This window comes from Xyrauchen texanus, chromosome 42 (assembly GCF_025860055.1).
Source record: "Xyrauchen texanus isolate HMW12.3.18 chromosome 42, RBS_HiC_50CHRs, whole genome shotgun sequence".
Taxonomy (NCBI): domain Eukaryota; kingdom Metazoa; phylum Chordata; class Actinopteri; order Cypriniformes; family Catostomidae; genus Xyrauchen; species Xyrauchen texanus.
In genome coordinates, this window is record NC_068317.1 from 28433361 (window position 1) to 28454801 (window position 21441).

General features: G+C 36.4%; 1 protein-coding gene across 1 annotated transcript in view; it reads left to right on the forward strand.

Annotated features, from left to right (window-relative positions):
• Positions 1-11706: 11706 nt before the first annotated feature.
• Positions 11707-21441, forward strand: part of LOC127635159 (nuclear receptor-binding protein 2-like) — a 30361-nt gene continuing 20626 nt past the window's right edge. The window contains exon 1 of the mRNA XM_052114952.1: positions 11707-12260. Within this exon, the coding sequence (XP_051970912.1) occupies positions 12138-12260 (123 nt within the window). The 5' untranslated portion in view covers positions 11707-12137. The remainder of the gene's footprint in view (positions 12261-21441) is intronic.

Below are 21441 nucleotides of genomic sequence, written 5' to 3' on the forward strand. Positions count from 1 at the left end.
TCTAGCCTATAACAAGCTTCATAACAAAATTCCATCATATTGAATTTGGAGTCATTTTTAACAAAAATGTAATTAATACAACATCAATATATTGATATTGAATAGTTTTATTCACTTAATTATGTTAAAGGTTATATATATATATATATATATATATATAATTTTTTTTTTTTTTTTTTTATTATTATTTTTTTTTTTTTTTTTTAAATATGTTGATCCATGACAAGCTTACAAAACAGTTTAGGAAAAAAAATCAAATGAACCAACAAATTCATACTGTTTAGATTTCAAACATTTCCGCTCACAGTGTCCAATAATGGCCGTATTATTCAGCGTTGCCTATCAACCACACAAAAACACGCCAAGCCTCCTGGAATGTGTTTGCCTAAAGTGAATGCAAGGGGAATCGTGTTCAGACTGGTGAAAGATGTCTCTGCTGCAGTATGTTGTGCTGTTCAGTGTCTTGCTGACTTTCACTGAGGCCAGCAAGTCCTTTAACAAACTTCCAGATACCTACAAGAAAGGAGTGGAACTGGCATTACAACAGGTCAATGCCCATGAAGGCGTTCAACAGCATTTTCTCTTCTTTAAAACGATCATGCAGTCACAAATTGAGGTAGGACATTCTCTTGTGTCTTGCTATCTGCTTGTTCATCCTTTCTGTTACAGATTTGACTTGGTTTGACGTCATACAAAGTTTTCTTTTTCGATTTTACATTCTTAAATATGTCTAAGGCTAAAATTGATTTAGTACGGATAATGTGCTTTCAACAGAGACCATAACGTGGGATAATATCGAATACATTGTACTAGACTAATATATATAATAAATGTACTCTGTGTCCCAGCAATGGGAGATGGAGGTGCCTGAAAATCCATGTGTGAATAGGGGTCATTAATTATACAATAAAGCAATAAACCACTTTATTAAAATATTTTTTTATAATTCTACAATATTTAATTATTCAAAATAACCATTCAATCTAAATGTAAATATTAAATATGAACAGTTTTATTAATTTCATATTTATATATATATATATGTACAGTGTATATATGTATTTGTTTGTATATATGTACAGTATATGTGTGTGTGTATGTGTATATATATATATATATATATATATATATATATATATATATATATATATATATATATATACACACACATACTGTACATATATACAAATATATATATATATATATATACACACACACACATACTGTACATATATACAAATATATATATATATATATACACACACACTGTACACACATTATATATATACACACACACACATACTGTACATATATACAAATATATATATATATATATATACACACACACTGTACACACATTATATATATATACATACATACACATACATATACTGTACATATATACAAATATATATATATATATATACACACACACTGTACACACATTATATATATATACACACACACACATACTGTACATATATACAAATATATATATATATATATATACACACACACTGTACACACATTATATATATATACACACACACACATACTGTACATATATACAAATATATATATATATATATATACACACACACTGTACACACATTATATATATATACACACACACACATACTGTACATATATACAAATATATATATATATACACACACACTGTACACACATTATATATATATACATACATACACATACATATACTGTACATATATACAAACAAATATATATATATATATATACACAGTACATATATGCCCACATGCTTTTAATTGAATGCATATTTTCATTTGATAAACTCTCAATTTAATTCATTCATCATTAAAAATGAATACAAATATTGAGAAGTTTTGTTCCTCACCCTCAGAATAAGGTAAGTCACCATCAACCCATATTTTATGCCATAATATGTAGTTCTCAATATTAAGTACATCAGATGTAACATCAACAAATAAAAAAAAAAACAGAGGAACTCATTATTAAAGGCATTTTCCCCCCACATTTGAATTTCAGGGGCATTTTTGCACCCAGATCCCTTTACTTTCTGCCCCCCTTAAAGGTATATTCCGGGTTCAATACAAGTTAAGCTCAATCGACAGCATTTGTGACAGTATTCACTACCTAAAAAAACTATTTTCACCCATCCCTCCTTTAAAAAAAAAAGCTAGCATCTTTGTTCTAGAAGTATAGCCACAAGACATAAGCATTATGCATGTAAACATGATTTTACTGTCATTAAATCACTTACTAACCTTTTCCGTGTAAATATATAGCCACTTTTACAACTCATTGTCATGATGATGTAATGCCAACAAACCTTAAATATCAGTTTAAACAACTTCACAGCTCAAATCATATATTAGTTTTAACAGAAGAATTAATGGAAGTGCTTTTATAAAATTATAAGCTTCACATTTCTGCCTCCAAAAATTGGCCCCTTTTACTTCCATTGTAAGAGTCTTACAGTAACATCGATTTTTGCTTCTTCTTTTTTTATTTTTTTTAAAGGAGGAACGAGGCAAAATAACTTTTTGTAGTAATCAACATCATGCAACAAAAGCTGTCGATCTAACTTTTGCCATTGATAAATCTAAAAATAATAAGAATAAAAAAGAAAATTAGTCTTGTATTCAGCTTCCCGAAAACATTTTATTCAACTTCTTGGATGTATTTCTCATCTCTCTGTAGGCAGGATTTGATGTCACATACATATACTACAATTTTTATCTCAAAGCCACCAAATGCAAAAGAGGAACAGAGAACGCTGACACAACCAAATGTGCATTCAGGAATGATCGTGTAAGTGTGATTTTATTATCAGTAAAAAGTAAACATGCAATGTGGAGACAAATGCCTTCAGGTGTTGTACTTTTTTAAAAGTGGAAACTCAAAGTGAAATGTCTCTTGTTTGTTTATTCTACAGCCTCTTATTGACTGTGCCATCTGCTACAAGACCTATGCTGGAGAGATTGAGTTAGAACCCAAACCCTATGTGAACTGTGTTCACAGACCAGCTCTCAGTGAGGTATACCCTTTTCATTTGAGCCAATCTTATATGCAATAACACATTGATCATGACAAAATGCACACTATTAGCAAATCTATTGCTTGTTCTTAGCTGTTTTTCATTATCTGTAAACACAAGCTGACTCTGGCTAATTTTTTTAACCCAAGGACATGAAGACAACGAGACTAGACCACTGTAACAAAATGGGTTATGGTAGTGGATCCCCCACTCTGCTGGCGTCCAAATCTTAACAAACGGTTGTTCTTCACGTGTCCTGTCTTTGCCAAATCAACTCCTGCTTCAAACATATCTCATTCAGAAGAATTGAAACAGTATTAAAGAGTACATTTAATTATTGTGGTCATTATGAACCAGCATCGCTCTGACCTGCTAACGCCTTGTAACGCCTTCTTGGTGTGTCTATAGTGTATTTCTTTGGGGTGGTAAAACTTTGCAAAAGATACTAACGCTTTACATGCTTTTTGCATTATTCAAACAGTGTTGAAAACCAAAATGATAATAAATGATGATTAAATAATGTTGTTAGTTGTTAATTGCTTTTTTTTTTTTTTTTGTACATATGAGCATATATATATATATATATATATATATATATATATATATATATATATATATATATATACAATTAAACATACATATGGTTTTGAATAAATATATCTCCAATATTACAACTTATTTTGCCATGATGACGCAACGCCATAAATTCCAAGTGCTTTTATCACACTAAAATCATGCAGAACAGAGATTTTATCAAACTAAAACCATAATGACACATGTAATGTTCAAGTCATGTGGCTATGCTTTTAAAACAATGTGTATTTTAATGTTTATGGACTGGCCCCATTTACTTCCATTGTAAATGCCTTTCTGTAACCACAATTTTTAGTCTTTTAAATAAACAAAAGACGAGTCAAAATGATTGTTTGGTGGTAATCATCATTATGCCTCAAATACTGGCAATTGTGCTTAATTTGTACTGAAACCAAGGATTTTGGATTTATTATTATTATTTATATAAAATGTTCTCACATGAAGCACATTGTGGTTACCAGACATTTTACAGTGCATCAGTGCTGCTACATTTCGCATTATGAGAATACATCAGAATTGTCACTATTTGATTAAATAAACAAAAGTGTAGTCATACGCTGAGTATTGGAAAGCGTACTATTCTCCACTGGATGGCAGTCCATGTTTTTGCATTCTCTCTGTGTAGGATTGTGAAAGCCAAATCAAACAAAAGGAAGAGGACTCAGCCAACAGAAACTCATCCAAAACAATTGCACAATCTCTCTGTCTGAGTCCTCCTACACACCCATGTAGCTGCACTGATTTACGCACATTGAATTAACTCAAGTGTTTGCATTCTTTTTTGTGGAATTTTGCAGTTGCTGTCTTTGATAGGCACTGTATAACTTTCTGTTTGAATTAACGATAAGCCAGTCTGAGAAAATTCTGTGGAAAGATGGCTGTGATACTGCTCATCGTGCTGGTCAGTACCGGAGTCTTTCTAGGCACTTCTGAGGCACAGAATGATTTCAGCAATCTTCCAGAAAACTACAAGAAAGGTGTGGAGCTGGCTGTCCAAAAAGTTAACGCCCACGCAGCAATCAAGAACCATTTTCTCTTCTTAAGAAGTCTGGACATGTCTGACCTAGATGTATGTTTTCTAAATCTGCTTATGGAAATTGTTGCCTTTTTACTATTTACTGTATTCGCTTTACTAAAATATGAAGTTAAACTGTAATTTATGACTTTGGGGATGCTAAAATCAGAAACATTTAAACAACAAAAATATGTTGGTCTGTGATTGTTCACAGTTTCTACAGTCTTGAGGGATGGACAGAGGTGTGATTATGCATCCATAGTCATCAAATCAAATGTTAAACTGTAGTATACTATGGATGCAGTAGAGGTTTTAACCACCAGGCAATTGCGTGGGGCCCCTGACGTCGGGGGGTCCCCCACCCCGGTAGGAAAGCTCCACAAAATGCTTGAGGGAGTGACATGTTGTTCTGTGTACACTTGCGAATACGCCGTTGTCAGCGCTCTTGGAGCGGTTCACGTTTGAAGCCGCTGGGGAGTTTTTTTTAAGTAGGGTTCGGGTTTGTAATTTATGAAAAAATATATAGGCCATCCAAAATAGTTTTGCGCACGTGCTCTCACTCACAGATATGCATAAACGGATTAGTTTGGGGCTGTTCACACCGAACGTGCTTTTGCATGCTTCTGCACATTTTTAGACTCTGTGTCAAGTTAATAAGAGCTTCAGGTTTCAAAAATGCATGCCGAGACACCTGCATTCTGTATCCTGTATATCTGTATTCTGTACATTCGTAACTAACAATAAACGTACAAAGCATGGCATCCCCTCAGCACACTAGAGCAGAAGGAAATAAAACATTGCCGTTTATCACACGCTGAAATGTACTTGTTGCAGAACAATCTAGAATAATTGTAACAGTCCCCTCTTTGCAACCTGAGCTTGCAGAACGTTAAATCTTTGTGACCCAGTGCTAAAAAAACAACAACAATCTAGACGCGTTCAACGGCTGAAACAGAACGCAGGTGTATCACATGCATTTGTGAAACCTGAACACGTTTTGTGTGAACAGCCCCTAACTCATCCGTTTGTACGTATCTGTGAGTGAGAGGACGTGTGTGAAACAATTTCGCGCACCCAGAACAACATGTCACCCCTCAGGCATTTTGTGGAGCTTTTCTACCAGGGCGGGGCCCCCCTGACATCCGGGGCCCTATGCAATTGTCTGGTTTGCTACTGGGAATATATTACTATTGTATACAACAAATCCTCAAAGACATAAATATACTGTATCATATTATAATGGCAAACTGGACATCAATAAATCATTTTTGGGTTATAAAATGAATAAATAACAACTGAATTCCAAAATGTAACTGGGTGAAGTAGTAGGTTTTTCACACCCTGTTCAAAAAAATGGTTTTGTATAAATGTATGTAGGTAAATATTGCTTTTTTTATTACTGTATTGTGGAAAAACTGGAAAACTTGCATTAATTGTCTTTAACTAGATTTTTATTTCATTAAACTTTTTGAATGTACTTGGCTACAATCATTGATGGGATGAATTATAATTATGATTTAAAATAAATTGTATGTACATTTTCAAAATGGGGCCCCAGCTTGGTGGGTTGCTTGGGGCCTCTGTAATCGTAAAGCCGCCCCTGTATGGATGGGGTACAGTGTCTGAATATCTCATAACATGATCGTTCTTTATCGTTGATTCTAGGGTGGGTTTGGTGTAAGTTATGTCTTCCATCACTTCAACCTTAAAGCCACTCGATGCCGTAAAGGAACTACAGATGCAAATCCTACTAAATGTGCTTTCAGAAATGATCGAGTAAGTTGCTACAGAATCTATATATATATATTTATATGTGTGTGTGTGTAATAGCTTCACATCTTGATTTCAAATACATGCTTATGGCCAGAGATTGCTACTTTTCTAATTCTGTAAAATACATGATGCAAATCTAAAATGTTTAGCTATTAACTAAATAGTCAATTACCTATTGAGCTTCAAACATGTTTAACATTTTGCCTTAAAAATGTACGTATTGATAATATATCTCTTTTTTTTTTTGTAGCCTCTGATAGATTGTGGAATCTGCTATAAGATGTATGGTGGAGTGATCCAGAGTGAACCAAAGCCATATATAAACTGTGTACACAAACCACAACTCAACAAGGTCATTTGCTGTTTATTTAGTGCTTTATATCTTTAGCTTTTATTTTTGAGGGGTTGTTTCTTTTAGTTTCTTCTGTATTCATTTCAGGAGTCTTTTCTTAAAAAAATGGAAATGCAAAAAAGAAAGCAAGGAAGAGAAACTGAAATCTAGCACATTTGGATGAAATGGGCAAAGTTCCCATTTTTCATAAAACATGTGCTCTGTTGTATTATGCAACACTGGAATGCCATTTCCAGGAAATCAGACATCTGCCGCTCAACAGGGGGTTTATTTCTGTTGAAAAACCAGACACAATATTGTAATTTAAGAAAAAGACGATCTTTCAGGGACTTCTGAAATGTTTGCATTGCCAAGACACTCAATTATTGTTTGTTGTTTGTTGAGTTATTATAACACTGTTATATTATTTTATTATTTGTTCTTTACTGTTGACATGGAAATCATTGACTGGGGGTTATTCATTGTGTGTTATTCTGTATTTCAGGACTTGTTGAGGACGAGAGTTGAACACTGTGAAAAAATGAGTTACGCAAATGGCTCTCCCTCCCTCCTGGCAGTTAAGAAACCATAGAAAAGGAAACACATCTCCATGATTTATTTGTACTTTTTCCTATATTTGATAGATTTAGTAGGAAGCATCTGTTAGATTACAGAGGTAACCTTGTACTATGCTCTTGTAAGTAAGCAATAGAATAGATGGAAAACATTCTTCACTATTTGTGCATCTAAAATTTGTGTCAGTGGATATTGTGAACTAGTTTAGAATAATCTGAATTATACTGTTTATTTAACTTCATTTATTTTAATACTACAAAAACAATAGAATAGAGATTCTGACCTCTTAAAATGTTACAATAGTACAAAAATGTCAAACTTAAATTTTATTATTTTTGACAACACTAATCTAGATCCATTGCTTAACATTATAACAATCATATTTTGTGTTTGCACTAACACAAAAACATAAGCATGCTTTTGGATTGGACTTCAAATTAAGAGTTTATCTAATGGAGTTTTCCATTTGCAGTCTATAGGTTTCTCCACCTCATGCATCTCATCAGTATTAGACATCTGCAAGTATATACAGCCCAAAAAGTGACATTTGTTAGAATATATCAAGTAAGAAAATGGTTCTTTGGTGCTGAAATTAAAAATAGAGACATGAATACACTACACTGCATGAGAATGAAGAAGGGTATACTGCAGTGGTTCCTAACATTTTGTTGATGAACGCCCCCCTACTGTATTCCCTCAACAAAGTAAGCCTCAAAGACTCAAATAGCCAGAAAGTAATATTTTACATGACTTATTTTCAGCATTTTTATCAGGTGTGAGCAATATTCAGCAGGACGCACTTCAGATCCCATTAATGCTTTACGGTATGAATAAATTATGCAAATGACTATGTACTGCTCATTGCTTTACTGTTTGCCGATTTTAATTACAGTGCTGTTATTGTATTTGTTGTAACTTGCAGTTATTTTTCATTTTGTGATTATTCAGAGCTCATCTTATACTTAATATGATGTTTTTGGTTGTCAACGTTATTGTGATTTGTATGTCAAATAATGAGATCCACTCGAGTTACACAGCAAACTTGCACATATAGAAACCGTGCCACTATGTAAGCGATTTTCAAATAAAAGCCATGATAACATTCAAAATAAAAGCCATTGTATTGCCTCTCTCTTATAGTGTTATCTGAATGCTTGCCCTGTAATGGGGTCTGCGAGGGTATGTTGGAGCCCAGACCGGCTGCCTATATCGCCTGTAGGACAGAACGGTAATTGTGCAGCAGCGGGTCAGCCCAACTTACCCAGCGGCCCACCAGGAAAACGCCCGCTGCTCCCAATGGCTAGTCCCAACCCCCAACCACCTCAAAACTTAATTATATTCCCTCACGCCCCTATTGTAGCCTATGACAAATTGAATAGTGCTGAAGTAGTAATATAATATTTATTATCAATCTATGTCTGCCTAAAGTGCAGTTAGTGTTACTATATTAAATTCAAGGGTGGTGATGTGGAATTCTGTGCCGAATTAAAACGTTTTCCGCTCTTCACTGATTCTCACAGCGCTGTAATGATAAATGGTGCTGGTTTAAGAGTTTGAGACCAGTCTCTTAGTAAAAATGCACCGTCTTTGCGCTCGCGCTGCTCTGTTCGTTGAGCCGTATCGATCCACTGAGCCATACAGGTGCATTAACGGAGGTTGTGCCACTGCCTGTGTATTTGACGCTGCTAAACCAGATACTTCTGCGACGCTAGACTTCAAAATCAGATGAACTGTGGTAGAAATGCAACCTGTATAATTGAGAGAGAACTGATATACTTGTAGCTTGTTCCAGATTGAAGTCTGCTTACATATTAAATGTGAATAAAACTCATAAACTAAGTGGACAATTTAAAGACAATATGATGTTTGCACTCGCATCTAGCCTTTAATCACACAATGCCCATGACACCTTTTTTTTCTGCATCTGGCCCTGAATTAAAAAGTTTGGACACCCTTGCACTAGGAGGATTTGCATTTAATAATGATGGTCTTTGTTTAGGAATGTTTGAAAATGTGTAATAAGCCTCGGGTACAACAGACTCTGTGGGGTACTACCACTGCACTCTCCTAAACGCCTGTTTGTCACTACACACTGGAAAATTCACTGGAAAACAGTTCTGTTGAGATTACCGAGTTAAACAAGCAACATGCCTCCTCATTCAATCTGGCAGTAAGACACTGATCCTCCCTAGTTCATTCATTTAATGAGTAAATAGGGTGTATTGGTTCAGTGGGGCAAATCAATGATATGCTCTTTCAAGTATTAAATAAGAGAAATTGAGAGTGAGAGGATGTTAATGTGCCCTATAACTATTGCCTCTGTATCTACACAAAATCACTTTAAACCCCCTAATTTGCCTTTTACCCCAAGTGAGGCTCCCTCACCACCCTTTTTTTTTTTTACTGAATATTAATCAAAACAGTCTTTCGTTATTATTTATTTTCACACAAATATATATATATATACAGGTGAAACTCGAAAAATTAGAATATCGTGCAAAAGTTCATTAATTTCAGTAATTCAACTTAAAAGGTGAAACTAATAGATTATATAGACTCATTACAAGCAAAGTAAGATATTTCAAGACTTTATTTGATATAATTTTGATGATTATGGCTTACAGCTTATGAAAACCCCAAATTCAGAATCTCAGAAAATTAGAATATTGTGAAAAGGTTCAGTATTGTAGGCTCAAAGTGTCACACTCTAATCAGCTAAACACCTGCAAAGGGTTCCTGAGCCTTTAAATGGTCTCTCAGTCTGGTTCAGTTGAATTCACAATCATGGGGAAGACTGCTGACCTGACAGTTGTGCAGAAAACCATCATTGACACCCTCCACAAGGAGGGAAAGCCTCAAAAGGTAATTGCAAAAGAAGTTGGATGTTCTCAAAATGCTGTATCAAAGCACATTAATAGAAAGTTAAGTGGAAGGGAAAAGTGTGGAAGAAAAAGGTGCACAAGCAGCAGGGATGACCGTAGCCTGGAGAGGATTGTCAGGAAAAGGCCATTCATATGTGTGGGGAGCTTCACAAGGAGTGGACTGAGGCTGGAGTTACTGCATCAAGAGCCACCACACACAGACGGGTCCTGGACATGGGCTTCAAATGTCAAACGTCTTACCTGGGCTAAAGAAAAAAAGAACTGGTCTGTTGCTCAGTGGTCCAAAGTCCTCTTTTCTGATGAGAGCAAATTTTGCATCTCATTTGGAAACCAAGGTCCCAGAGTCTGGAGGAAGAATGGAGAGGCACACAATCCAAGATGCTTGAAGTCCAGTGTGAAGTTTCCACAGTCTGTGTTGGTTTGGGGAGCCATGTCATCGGCTGGTGTTGGTCCACTGTGCTTTATTAAGTCCAGAGTCAACGCAGCCGTCTACCGGGACATTTTGGAGCACTTCATGCTTCCTTCAGCAGACAAGCTTTATGGAGATGCTGACTTCATTTTCCAGCAGGACTTGGCACCTGCCCACACTGCCAAAAGTACCAAAACCTGGTTCAATGGCCGTGGTATTACTGTGCTTGATTGGCCAGCAAACTCGCCTGACCTGAACCCCATAGAGAATCTATGGGGCATTGCCAAGAGAAAGATGAGAGACATGAGACCAAACAATACAGAAGAGCTGAAGGCCGCTATTGAAGCATCTTGGTCTTCCATAACTCCTCAGCAGTGCCACAGGCTGATAGCATCCATGCCACGCCGCATTGAGGCAGTAATTAATGCAAAAGGGGCCCAAACCAAGTACTGAGTACATATGCATGACTATACTTTTCAGAGGGCCGACATTTCTGTATTTAAAATCCTTTTTTTTGATTGATTTCATGTAATATTCTAATTTTCTGAGATTCTGAATTTGGGGTTTTCATAAGCTGTAAGCCATAATCATCAAAATTATATCAAATAAAGGCTTGAAATATCTTACTTTGCTTGTAATGAGTCTATATAATATATTAGTTTCACCTTTTAAGTTGAATTACTGAAATTAATGAACTTTTGCACGATATTCTAATTTTTCGAGTTTCACCTGTATATATATATATATAATGTATATGTATTTTTGTCTCAATATGTATATCTATATTTTTGCCTCATTGCACCCTAGTGTTGCAGGCACTGCTCCAAAAAAGGGGCGGTCGCTCCAAACCGCCATTGAAGAGCCCTTTCCCTAAATCGTGGTTGAGGACGGAATGGCATACTACCATGCTACTCATACCATTTCTGCCATTGATACATATGGCATGAGTGGAAGTAACGCCCCCTTTTATAGTAACTCCGCCCTCTTTTTACGATTCCGCCCTCATTTGGATGTCTCAGGCCTGCAGCCATACCTACTTGGAATAATATTTTGGATGTTCTCACTCTACAGACATTACGGTATTCTGTGAACCAACGGTTGCGCGTGTCGTCTTAAAAGCAGAAAACTACTGAATGGAGGACGTTTGATTTTTAACTACTCATGCATTGCTGCAAATGGCCAGAGATTCTTTCGAACATGGAGAATAGCTTAAAATGAATTTAATTGAACGTTAATTTTAATTTGCCACCCGGGGGAAAAACAGACGAGGACGTATTATTATTATTATTATTATTTATCTCCCTCCCAAAACTACATTTTCATAGTTTTAGGACAAGAAGATACATTGCATTGGAAAAGATGTCCATGAACAGCGGCGTATTGAACACTGAGTCATTCTGTGTGGACATCCACAAAGCAGCGCGTCATTCCCACGAATGTTTTGACGTGCTTTCTTCACAACGGCTGCGCAGTTTTAATTTGAACGGGGTGAATTGTCATTTTTGTGAAATATAATGACTATGTCAGTCCCGGAGAGACACTCGGGCTCGGAGGAGAAGGAGGAGGAGGAGAGCGAGGATGAGAGTGAGATTGTGGAGGAGAGTCCGTGCGGTCGATGGCAGAAGAGAAAGGAACAGGTATATTAAACAACACAGTCCATCATTAGTTGTGTCTAGCGAACTGTCTACCTAGACTAGAATAGCTAAAACATTTTTGGAAAGCGCATATGATGCCCCAAAATACTGCCTAGGTTGGCAACTCGTTATATAGGGAGCTCATACTGTCCAGAAATGATGTATTTGTATGCAGTTCCCTGTAGTGCAGCTCATTATGTTCACCGTTCATGCTGTCTAAAACTGCTCCATGTGATGTCCAGAATTGCTGTTTAGGTAGCTTGCCCACTTTAGTGCCCAAAGATGTATAGGTGGGCAACTCGTGATGTAGGCAGCACACTACTACCCACATAAAATCAGTCACTATGATGTCCAGGTAGGTAGCTCACTATGTAGGGAGCTCATTGTGTAGGCAGCTTACTATGATTTCACTTTGATGAAATTCTGTCTTGATAAGCTGCTTACACTTAAGTAGGTAGCAGACTTTGGTGTAAAAACATTTTTTTGTATAAGTAGGCAGCTCATTGTGTAGGCAGCTAACAATGCTGTCCAAAAATGTTGTCTCTGTAGGCAGGTCACTGTAGTGCCCAAGTAGGCAGCTCTCATTAGGCTGTCCAAAATGCTCACTGTGATGTCCAGAATTGCTGTTTAGGTAGCTTGCCCACTTATAGTGCCCAAAAATGTATAGGTGGGCAACTCATGATGTAGGCAGCACACTACTACCCACAAAAAATCAGTCACTATGATGTCCAGGTAGGTAGCTCACTATGTAGGGAGCTCACTGTGTAGGTAGATTACTATGATTTCACTTTGATGAAATTCTGTCTCGGTATGCTGCTTACACATAAGTAGGCAGCACACTTTGGTGTAAAAAAAATGTGTATAGGTAGGCAGCTCATTGTGTAGGCAGCTAACAATGCTGTCCAAAAATGTCTCTGTAGGCAGGTTACTGTAGTGCCCAAGTAGGCAGCTCTCATTATGCTGTACAAAATGCTCACTGTGATGTCCAGAATTGCTGTCTAGGTAGCTAACCCTGTAAAGTGTCCAAAAATGACTAGGTAGGCAACTCGTAATGTAGGCAGCGCACTATTACCCACAAAATAATCTGTCTCAGTATGGAGCTAACTATGAAGTCCAGTTAGGTAGCTCACTATGTAGGCAGCTCACTGTGTAAACAGCTTACTATGATTTCACTATGATGAAATTCTGTTTTGGTGTGCTGCTTACTAGTAAGTAGCCTAGCTCTCTTTGGTGTCTAGGTGACGGCTTATTTTGTAGGCAGCTCAGGAGTGTCCCAAAATTCTGTTGAGATACAGTAGTCAGCTCACTATGTAGACAGCTTGCTATGATGTCCAAAAATTCTGTTCATCATTAGACAGCTTACTATGATTTCACTGTCTTGTTATGCTGCTTGCTATGAGACCTACGTAAGTAGGCAGCTCACTATAATGCCCAAAAATGCTGTTGAAGTACAGTAGGTAGCTCACTATGTAGACAGTTTCCTATGATGCCCAACAATGCTGTCTTTTAGACAGCTCACTTTGTGGACAGATTGATGTGATGCCCAAAATTGCTGTTTATTAGACAGCTCACTATGTAGGCAGTTTGCTATGGTGCCCCAAAATGCTGTGGAGGGACAGCAGGCACCTCACTATGTAGACAGCTTACTATGATCTCCAAAAATGCTGTCTTTTAGACAGCTTACTATGATGTCCAAAAATGCTGTCTTTCAGACAGCTTACTATTTCAACAGCTTGCTATGATGCCCAAAAGTGTTGTCTATTGGACAACTCACTATGTGGACAGCTTTCTTTGATTCCCCAAAATGCTGTCTATTAGGCATGTTTGTTCAGCATTATATCAGAATAAGGAGTCAACTTAAAAATGTACGTTTCTTCATACTTTTCAGACATTTAAGTTGAGTGGCCTAGCAGATAAGAACGTACTGAATGTTATCACAAGCTCACTCACATGTACTTAAGACAAATCGTATGTTTTGTAGTATCAAGAGAAACAAAGGCATGACATGCAACTTAAATTACTAAATTATCAACCAACCATAAATAAGGTGGTCTGAAGCAGGTAGTGCATATAGAAGCACACTAAAGGTGGGTTTTCCACACAGTACTTCAAGTTATCTTTGGAATTAGACTTAGTACATTACAATAGGCTTCTTCACCTTACTTTACCAAACCCTACCTTATTTTCCCCTACTGTTCATGCCTGACCATATTCTACCCTATTCTACCTCACCATACCCTATTGAACTCTATTTGAGTGCCTACAGGCACACTTAGATCAGTGATAAAAAAGAGTGGCTGTCATCCACAATTATTGAAGGATCAAATTCCTAAACAGAAAGACAGTTTGCACCCAGTTCTACTGGTTTGATGCCAGAAGAGCGTATCAGCGCTATTAGACTGAAAATGAACGCTCGACCATGCTGATGCAACAGCACTTAGCCCTTTCTGCTTGAGCGATGCTTTCCTATTAGGTAACTTGAAACAGTAATCGGCCAATGTCTTATACTTAGCATGATGATGTCTGACTATGTTTGTATTGATTGTTCTTTCATGGCAAAGATGCAACATGTATGACAGAACTTCATAAGAATAATATACTCAAACGGCCCACTGTACAATGTGTTGAAGAAACAAATGCTGTAGAAGTCTAACTCAGATTCAACTCGTTTTAAACGGATGATTAATTATATCCAAATTATGGATATCATTTACATGTATCTGTATGTGTCAAAAATCACTAGAATTCATATTTCATCAAGTAAAACTAATATTTTGTCTATGTTTGAAAAAATAATGTATGCATGTCAGTTTTGTGAATATTGTAAATATTGTAAATATTATTGAAATGTTTAAGATCAAAATAATATTTGGAGAGAAATAGCACACTGATAAGGTAAAATCCAAAAGAACGTGTCACATGTTTTATAGGTCCCATGACATGAACTTTTCACATTATTAAAAGTAATATTATTATACATACAATGTAATTAATATACATAATAAATATGAAACATATATGATTATATTTAGATTGCAGGCATATTACCTCTTCTATGAATATTTTCCCTCTTAAATATGATGCTAGTTTTGTTGATACTTTATATATTATATTTTTTCCTTTAGTGTTTGGAAAATGTTGCACAACTCATCGACTACTTTAGTGATACTTTCGGGACCTTTTGTAAGCTTTAAAATGAAGAACTATCCATTGGATTGAATTGTTTCCACTGTCTGAGATTCTCCGGGGAAATGGAAAATTCTACATCACAAACACATTTATGTTTATTAAGCTAAAGCCCTAATAAAACAGACAAAAATGGTCAACATATGTGAGTATTGTAACTTTAAACAAGTCATTTTTCATACTGTACTTCTGGAAACATTAGCTGACGTCACCAACAATATTTGTGTTACTAGCACACAGTTTAAAGTACAGTAAAATCCAAAAGAATAAAATCATACTGTATGTTTTATTGGTCTAATGTACTTTTCAAATTATTATCAGTAATAATAATATACATGATTATTAAATATGAAACATTTATGTTTATAATTACATGGTGGTAAATGCTGGGCCTTTTTGCCCTTTTAAATCAACATTTTCCCTCTTTGACCTGAGTTTGGTTGATACTTGATATTTTATCATTTTCTTAACTTTTATAAAGCTATGGTTATTTAAAAGATATATTAGTAGCTCTAAGCCATTAGGATGTTGTTTGTTTTTGTGAGCAATGTTTAATTAGTGTCTTACTATCTTGAGAGAAAATGAGAATTAAATTGGACATGAATGTTGTGAGATCAAGATCAGTCGGTGACTGATGCACATGAGTGGATACTGTTGCCAACACACACCATGAGCTCAGATCCCTCTGGAGCTGTCAACTGAACAAGCAGCATGCTCGGGTGTGTGTTATTTAAAGTTACAGCCCACTATTTCCCATTAATGATATTTGAAGACTGCAATTTGCGTGTGTCTCATCAGCATTCTCAGTCAATCACACAGAACTATTCAGACTTATAACCAGGGACTATAAGCAAGAAATCTGGTCTGGAACAACAAGCTCAAAATAAGCCAATTGCCTCAAAACATTAGCTATTTATCAAGCATACAGTTAATTAACAGTTAAATACAATTTTAATTAAAGATCTGCTTTTGAGTCAAAACCCGGCAGCATCAAATGTGTTTTAATGCATCATGTCTAACAATAAGTCAGTGAAGACTTGGAAACAACTGAGAAATGTACTTTTAATTGTTCGTAATGTTCCATACCTTTATGGATTTCTTTCTGATGATGAACATAATATATTTTTTGATGAGTATTACAGATGTAGTCCATCACTTCAATGCAATAGCAGTGGATAGTGCCGCAGTTTAAAGCTTAAAAAGGACCCAAGCGTATAATAAAAGTAGTGCATGTGACTAGTGTGTCATATTCCAAGTCTTCGGAAGGCATAGTATTTTTGTATTTTTTCCAGGGAAGTGGAAAATGTAGTTACAAACACATTTATCTTTATCAATCTATGGCCCCAATAAAACAGAAACAAGGTTATGAAATATATAAGCATCGTCGCGGTATACACATGATGTTTCATAAATACTGTGTTTTAGGAAACATCAGCTGACTTTACTTTTCCCACTATTTATTAATTTGCCTTTTGTCGCTTCCTACAAAACTGGTAATTTTAGGCCTTTTCCATCCAAAAAGAGTTTTGCTGTAACACCCAATCAGTTTATACAACTAAAAGCTTGTTTCCTCTTTTTTAAGATTTGGTTATGTAGTTTAGTGGCTAGCAATTAGCCTCTCTTTATAGGGCTTTTAATAAAGGTCTATTGCTAGAACATTTCAGTAATAAACTAAACCCAAATGCCCTTAATGACTGCTGCAATGGCCTCAACACATTGCTTCTTGCCACAACACATCTTTTGTTTTAGTTGCAATGCATTCCTCAACACTTCTTTTTGCAATGTAAACTCAACCTTACCAATAAATTAATTTTAACAATTGATATACAATATACTGTATATGATAAAATGAAATGATAAAATAAAAAATTGTGTTTTTTTTTTTTACATAATGATTGATGATTCCAGTTTAGATTTATCTATTGTTTATTATTATTATTATTATTTATTACGTTATTATTGATCGATTTTTTTTTTCCCTGCTATTTTCTTCACATTGGTAATAGCTGCTGCTAAGACACTTGGAAAAGAGCGAGGACAGTGCTAGGAGAGTGCGCTCTTTGTCTGCACGGTCTTATGCATGCACGCGACTGTGCCTTGGCACGTCCATTATATTATGCTCTCATGCATATTTGCGAGCTAAATAGAATCGCACTTGTTCGTCGGTTACAATACTTTGTTTGCTCAGTGTAATTTTTGTGCTCTCGCGCTTGTTGTTTGCTTGCACTAATGTTATAAATGCAGCACTGGCCCGATCGGGCAAGTGACAGTTCTAGCAACTGGCCCGAATCTCTCTCACACTGGCCGCGGGCCATCAGGCAGTCCTTATTGTCGAGCCCTGCATTATATCCTACAACTGGGAATTATGCAAGGATACTATTTGTGGACTTCAGCCTTCAATACCATCATGCCTGATCTTCTCTCAACCAAACTGACCCAGCTATCCGTGTCCACCCCCATCTGTCCATGGATCACCAGCTTTCTGACAGACAGGCAGCAGCTAGTGAGACTGGGGAAACTCACATCCGACGGTGATGAGGCTGCATACAGATGAGAGGTCGATCAGCTGGCTGTCTGGTGCAGTCACAACAACCTTGAGCTGAACACGCTCAAAATATTTGCGATGATAGTGGACTTCAGGAGAAATAAAATATATATGGAATAAGTAACCAAATATATTCACACATTTCCTTTCTTAAAATAAAGTGCTGAATAGGAGTCTAACTAAAATGTGATGCCTGTACTGTACTGATTTGAAATTCTATTTGTTGATATGTTGATCTCTGTGAAAATAAAAGTTGAACCTTTTTTTACAAGCGATTCGAGATCTAACGATTTTTCCATCTTTTATGAATAATTACGAGTTGTCATGAGACTGTTAAAACGTTTTAATTGATACAAACTGAATACACTGTCTGTCTCACACTGTTACATTAGTAGCTTACTTCAGTATAGTTTCAGTGTTTTCCTAATGAGTGATAAAGGGAGACATGAATTATTTGTTGCCGTGGCCTGCTATCTTCCAAATAAACTCTTATGATTGTTACCTGTATGTGTGAATGTGCATCATATCCTTTGCGAAGCAGAAATTGTTATGTGAATTTATGTTATTTATTTCTTGGTAGGTACAGTATAATGATTAGATCCGTATTATAGCATATCTCACACCTGTACCTTTGTGAAGTTCACCAGATACTAATTTTGATTTACCTGTGCTTGCTTCATTTGCACTCACAGCCCAAATTGACTTTCAACACTTCTCCAGTTGAGAAAACAAATGCATGCCAACTTGCCAGGTTGCTTTTTCTCCCAGAGTTTGCAAACGCAAGTCTTTTTCTGCTACTGGCTCCTAGAACAAAAGACCTTTTCTCTTAATGTAGAACAATACTTACATTGATTTAACTCTTTTTTTTTTCTCAATCACATTGTGTTTTGAACTGTTGGCTTATTAAAGCCTAATACTACTTGGCAAATTACTGTCACACTTTTAAAATTAGACCTTGGAGGTTTAGCTTTCAGTTACCTAAGAGCATAACAAAGTGGTTTGTAATGGATGAAATATTGTGTTGTTTAGTTTGTCTTTTTAAATGAAACAATCACAAAGAAAGTAACTTTGCCTCAGCGAGTATTGACGCTGACTACCATCACTGGAGTCGTGATTTTGAATCCAGGGTGTGCTGAGTGACTCCAGCCAGGACTCCTAAGCAACCAAATTGGCCCGGTTGCTTGGGAGGGTAGAGTCACATGGGGTAACCTCCTCGTGGTGCCGATTAGTGGTTCTCGCTCTCGATGGGACGTGTGGTAAGTTGTGTGTGGATTGCGGAGAGTAGCAGGAGCCTCCACATCTGCTTTGTCATGCACAGCGAGCCACGTGATACGATGCGCAGATTGACTGTCTCAGAAGTGGAGGCAACTGGGACTTGTCCTCCACCACCTGGATTGAGGTGAATAACCACGCCACACCACGAGGACCCACTAAGTAGTGGGAATTAGCAAACACCCACTGTAGCAGCCACCTAGCAATGCCCTAGAAACCAGCCAGAACACCATACCATCTGCCTGCAATGTACTAAAAACCACTCAGAACACTTTTACAACCAAATAGCAACACCCCGGGATTATGGCAGTGAGTTTTGCATGGGTAACACCACTAATTTTCATCATCAGAAAATGTCAAAATATGGCTTTAATAACTGTTTTTATATAATTCAATTATGGTATGTATCATAATGAAGGAAATGAAGCATGATGCACAATTTATTCCCATTGAATGATGGCCATTGAGTTTCTGATTAGGTTCAAAACCAGGCCAGCTGTAGTCCTGATTTAACCCTGACTAACCTCTTGAGTGCTGCAGTATAGGGATGAGCTCAGGGCTGTTTTTTTTGTTGAAAGATGACAGACATGGTTTGATCATAGTGTCTGGGTGTGATGGGTTAGTGTGGGGACACTGTCCTTCATCCACAAATCTCTTTCGCTTGCGGGGACATAAAAAAGGACAAAGTGTGCTGCTCATTTGAGCTTAGTCAAACACAAACAAACCAGACATGAAACAGATGTAAATTGGCCTGAATAACAGAAGCTGTGTTTGTGGGATATATTGATCTGCATATTGGCTATGCTGACAGAGCAGGTTTATATAGAAACAGCATCTGAATGTTATGGCACAATTACTTTGTGTACATTAGTAATTTTTTAGAGTTTGACCGATATATCGGTTTTGTCGATTAATCGTCAATGATAAGAGATTTCTGGAAGTATTGGTTATCGGCAAAAATCCACACAGATAATTTTTCCCCATTGCATTAGATGGTAATAGATGTTTATATCCAGTTTATATCCGGCTGGTCACGTTTATGCATTCGTTAGCCAGCTAAGTTGCATATTTAAAGCTAGTAATGTGAGAAAGCAAATTAATATCTTCATGCAGCCGAGAGAAACATAAACAAATCAGAAACCCATCTGATTTCAATTCAGTTTTTTTATCCTCACTGCAATACGATGACTTCCTGCACGAGACTAAAAACAAATGAAACAAAGACGTTTGTCTATCGCACGTTTACATAGAAAAACAAATGGATGGTTGCAAAAGCATTCGGTGTGAACAGTCCCTTACAGTTGTTGGATGTCTTTGGCCGTTGTGTCTTAAGCGTTTCTCAGATAAAGCAATGAGTTGTTTAAATGCTTTGTCAGGAAAGATGTTCAACTTGGAAATGTGTGTCGGTCTCAAGATGTTCGCATTCAGATCCAGTCTGTTGTGTTCCATCTGTTTGAACAGCCCCTGGCCTGTGCTCATAGCCCGAGCCACTACACCACTGAATTTAGCCGAATACCACTGCTACCTGTGAATATTACTCTACATACAACTGTACTGAATAACAAACAATGTGGTACTTCACTGTTATTATGAAGCTTGTGTCTGGAGTAGTATGAATCAGTGTAAGTGTAACCCCATGTGAACTGTCTATTGAAGTGTGTTCTTTGAGTGTTGTTTTTTCATTTAGTATCAATTGTAAAATCTTGCTCAGTCATCAGCAAGTACTGCCCAATTTAGTTATCGTATTGGTAAAATCCACTATCGGTCGACCTCTAGTTATTTTGTGAGGTATTATGGACAGTGAATCAGTCATTATAATAAAACATAAGGACTGGCTGACATGCTTCGCAATTATGTTTTATATTTGTACAAATATATATTAGGATAATGACCTATTATAGTGCATTGATTAACAAAGCTATCTTTGCTTTTTCAAAGTTAGGCATATTTTTTAGGTATATGTATGTTATTATGCATTTGGGTTCACTAAGTTGCTCAATAACCACTTTTGCTTGCCACATTAAATAATGTTAATGCAGCATACAGAGTGATAAATATAAAGAATCATTACTTTTCTCATTCTGAGAATAGATTTGTAGGGGTTAATGAGTTAACGAGGTGTAATTATACTGTACCTAAAATAACACTCTTGCATTGAAGATCAGCATTAGAACAATGTCA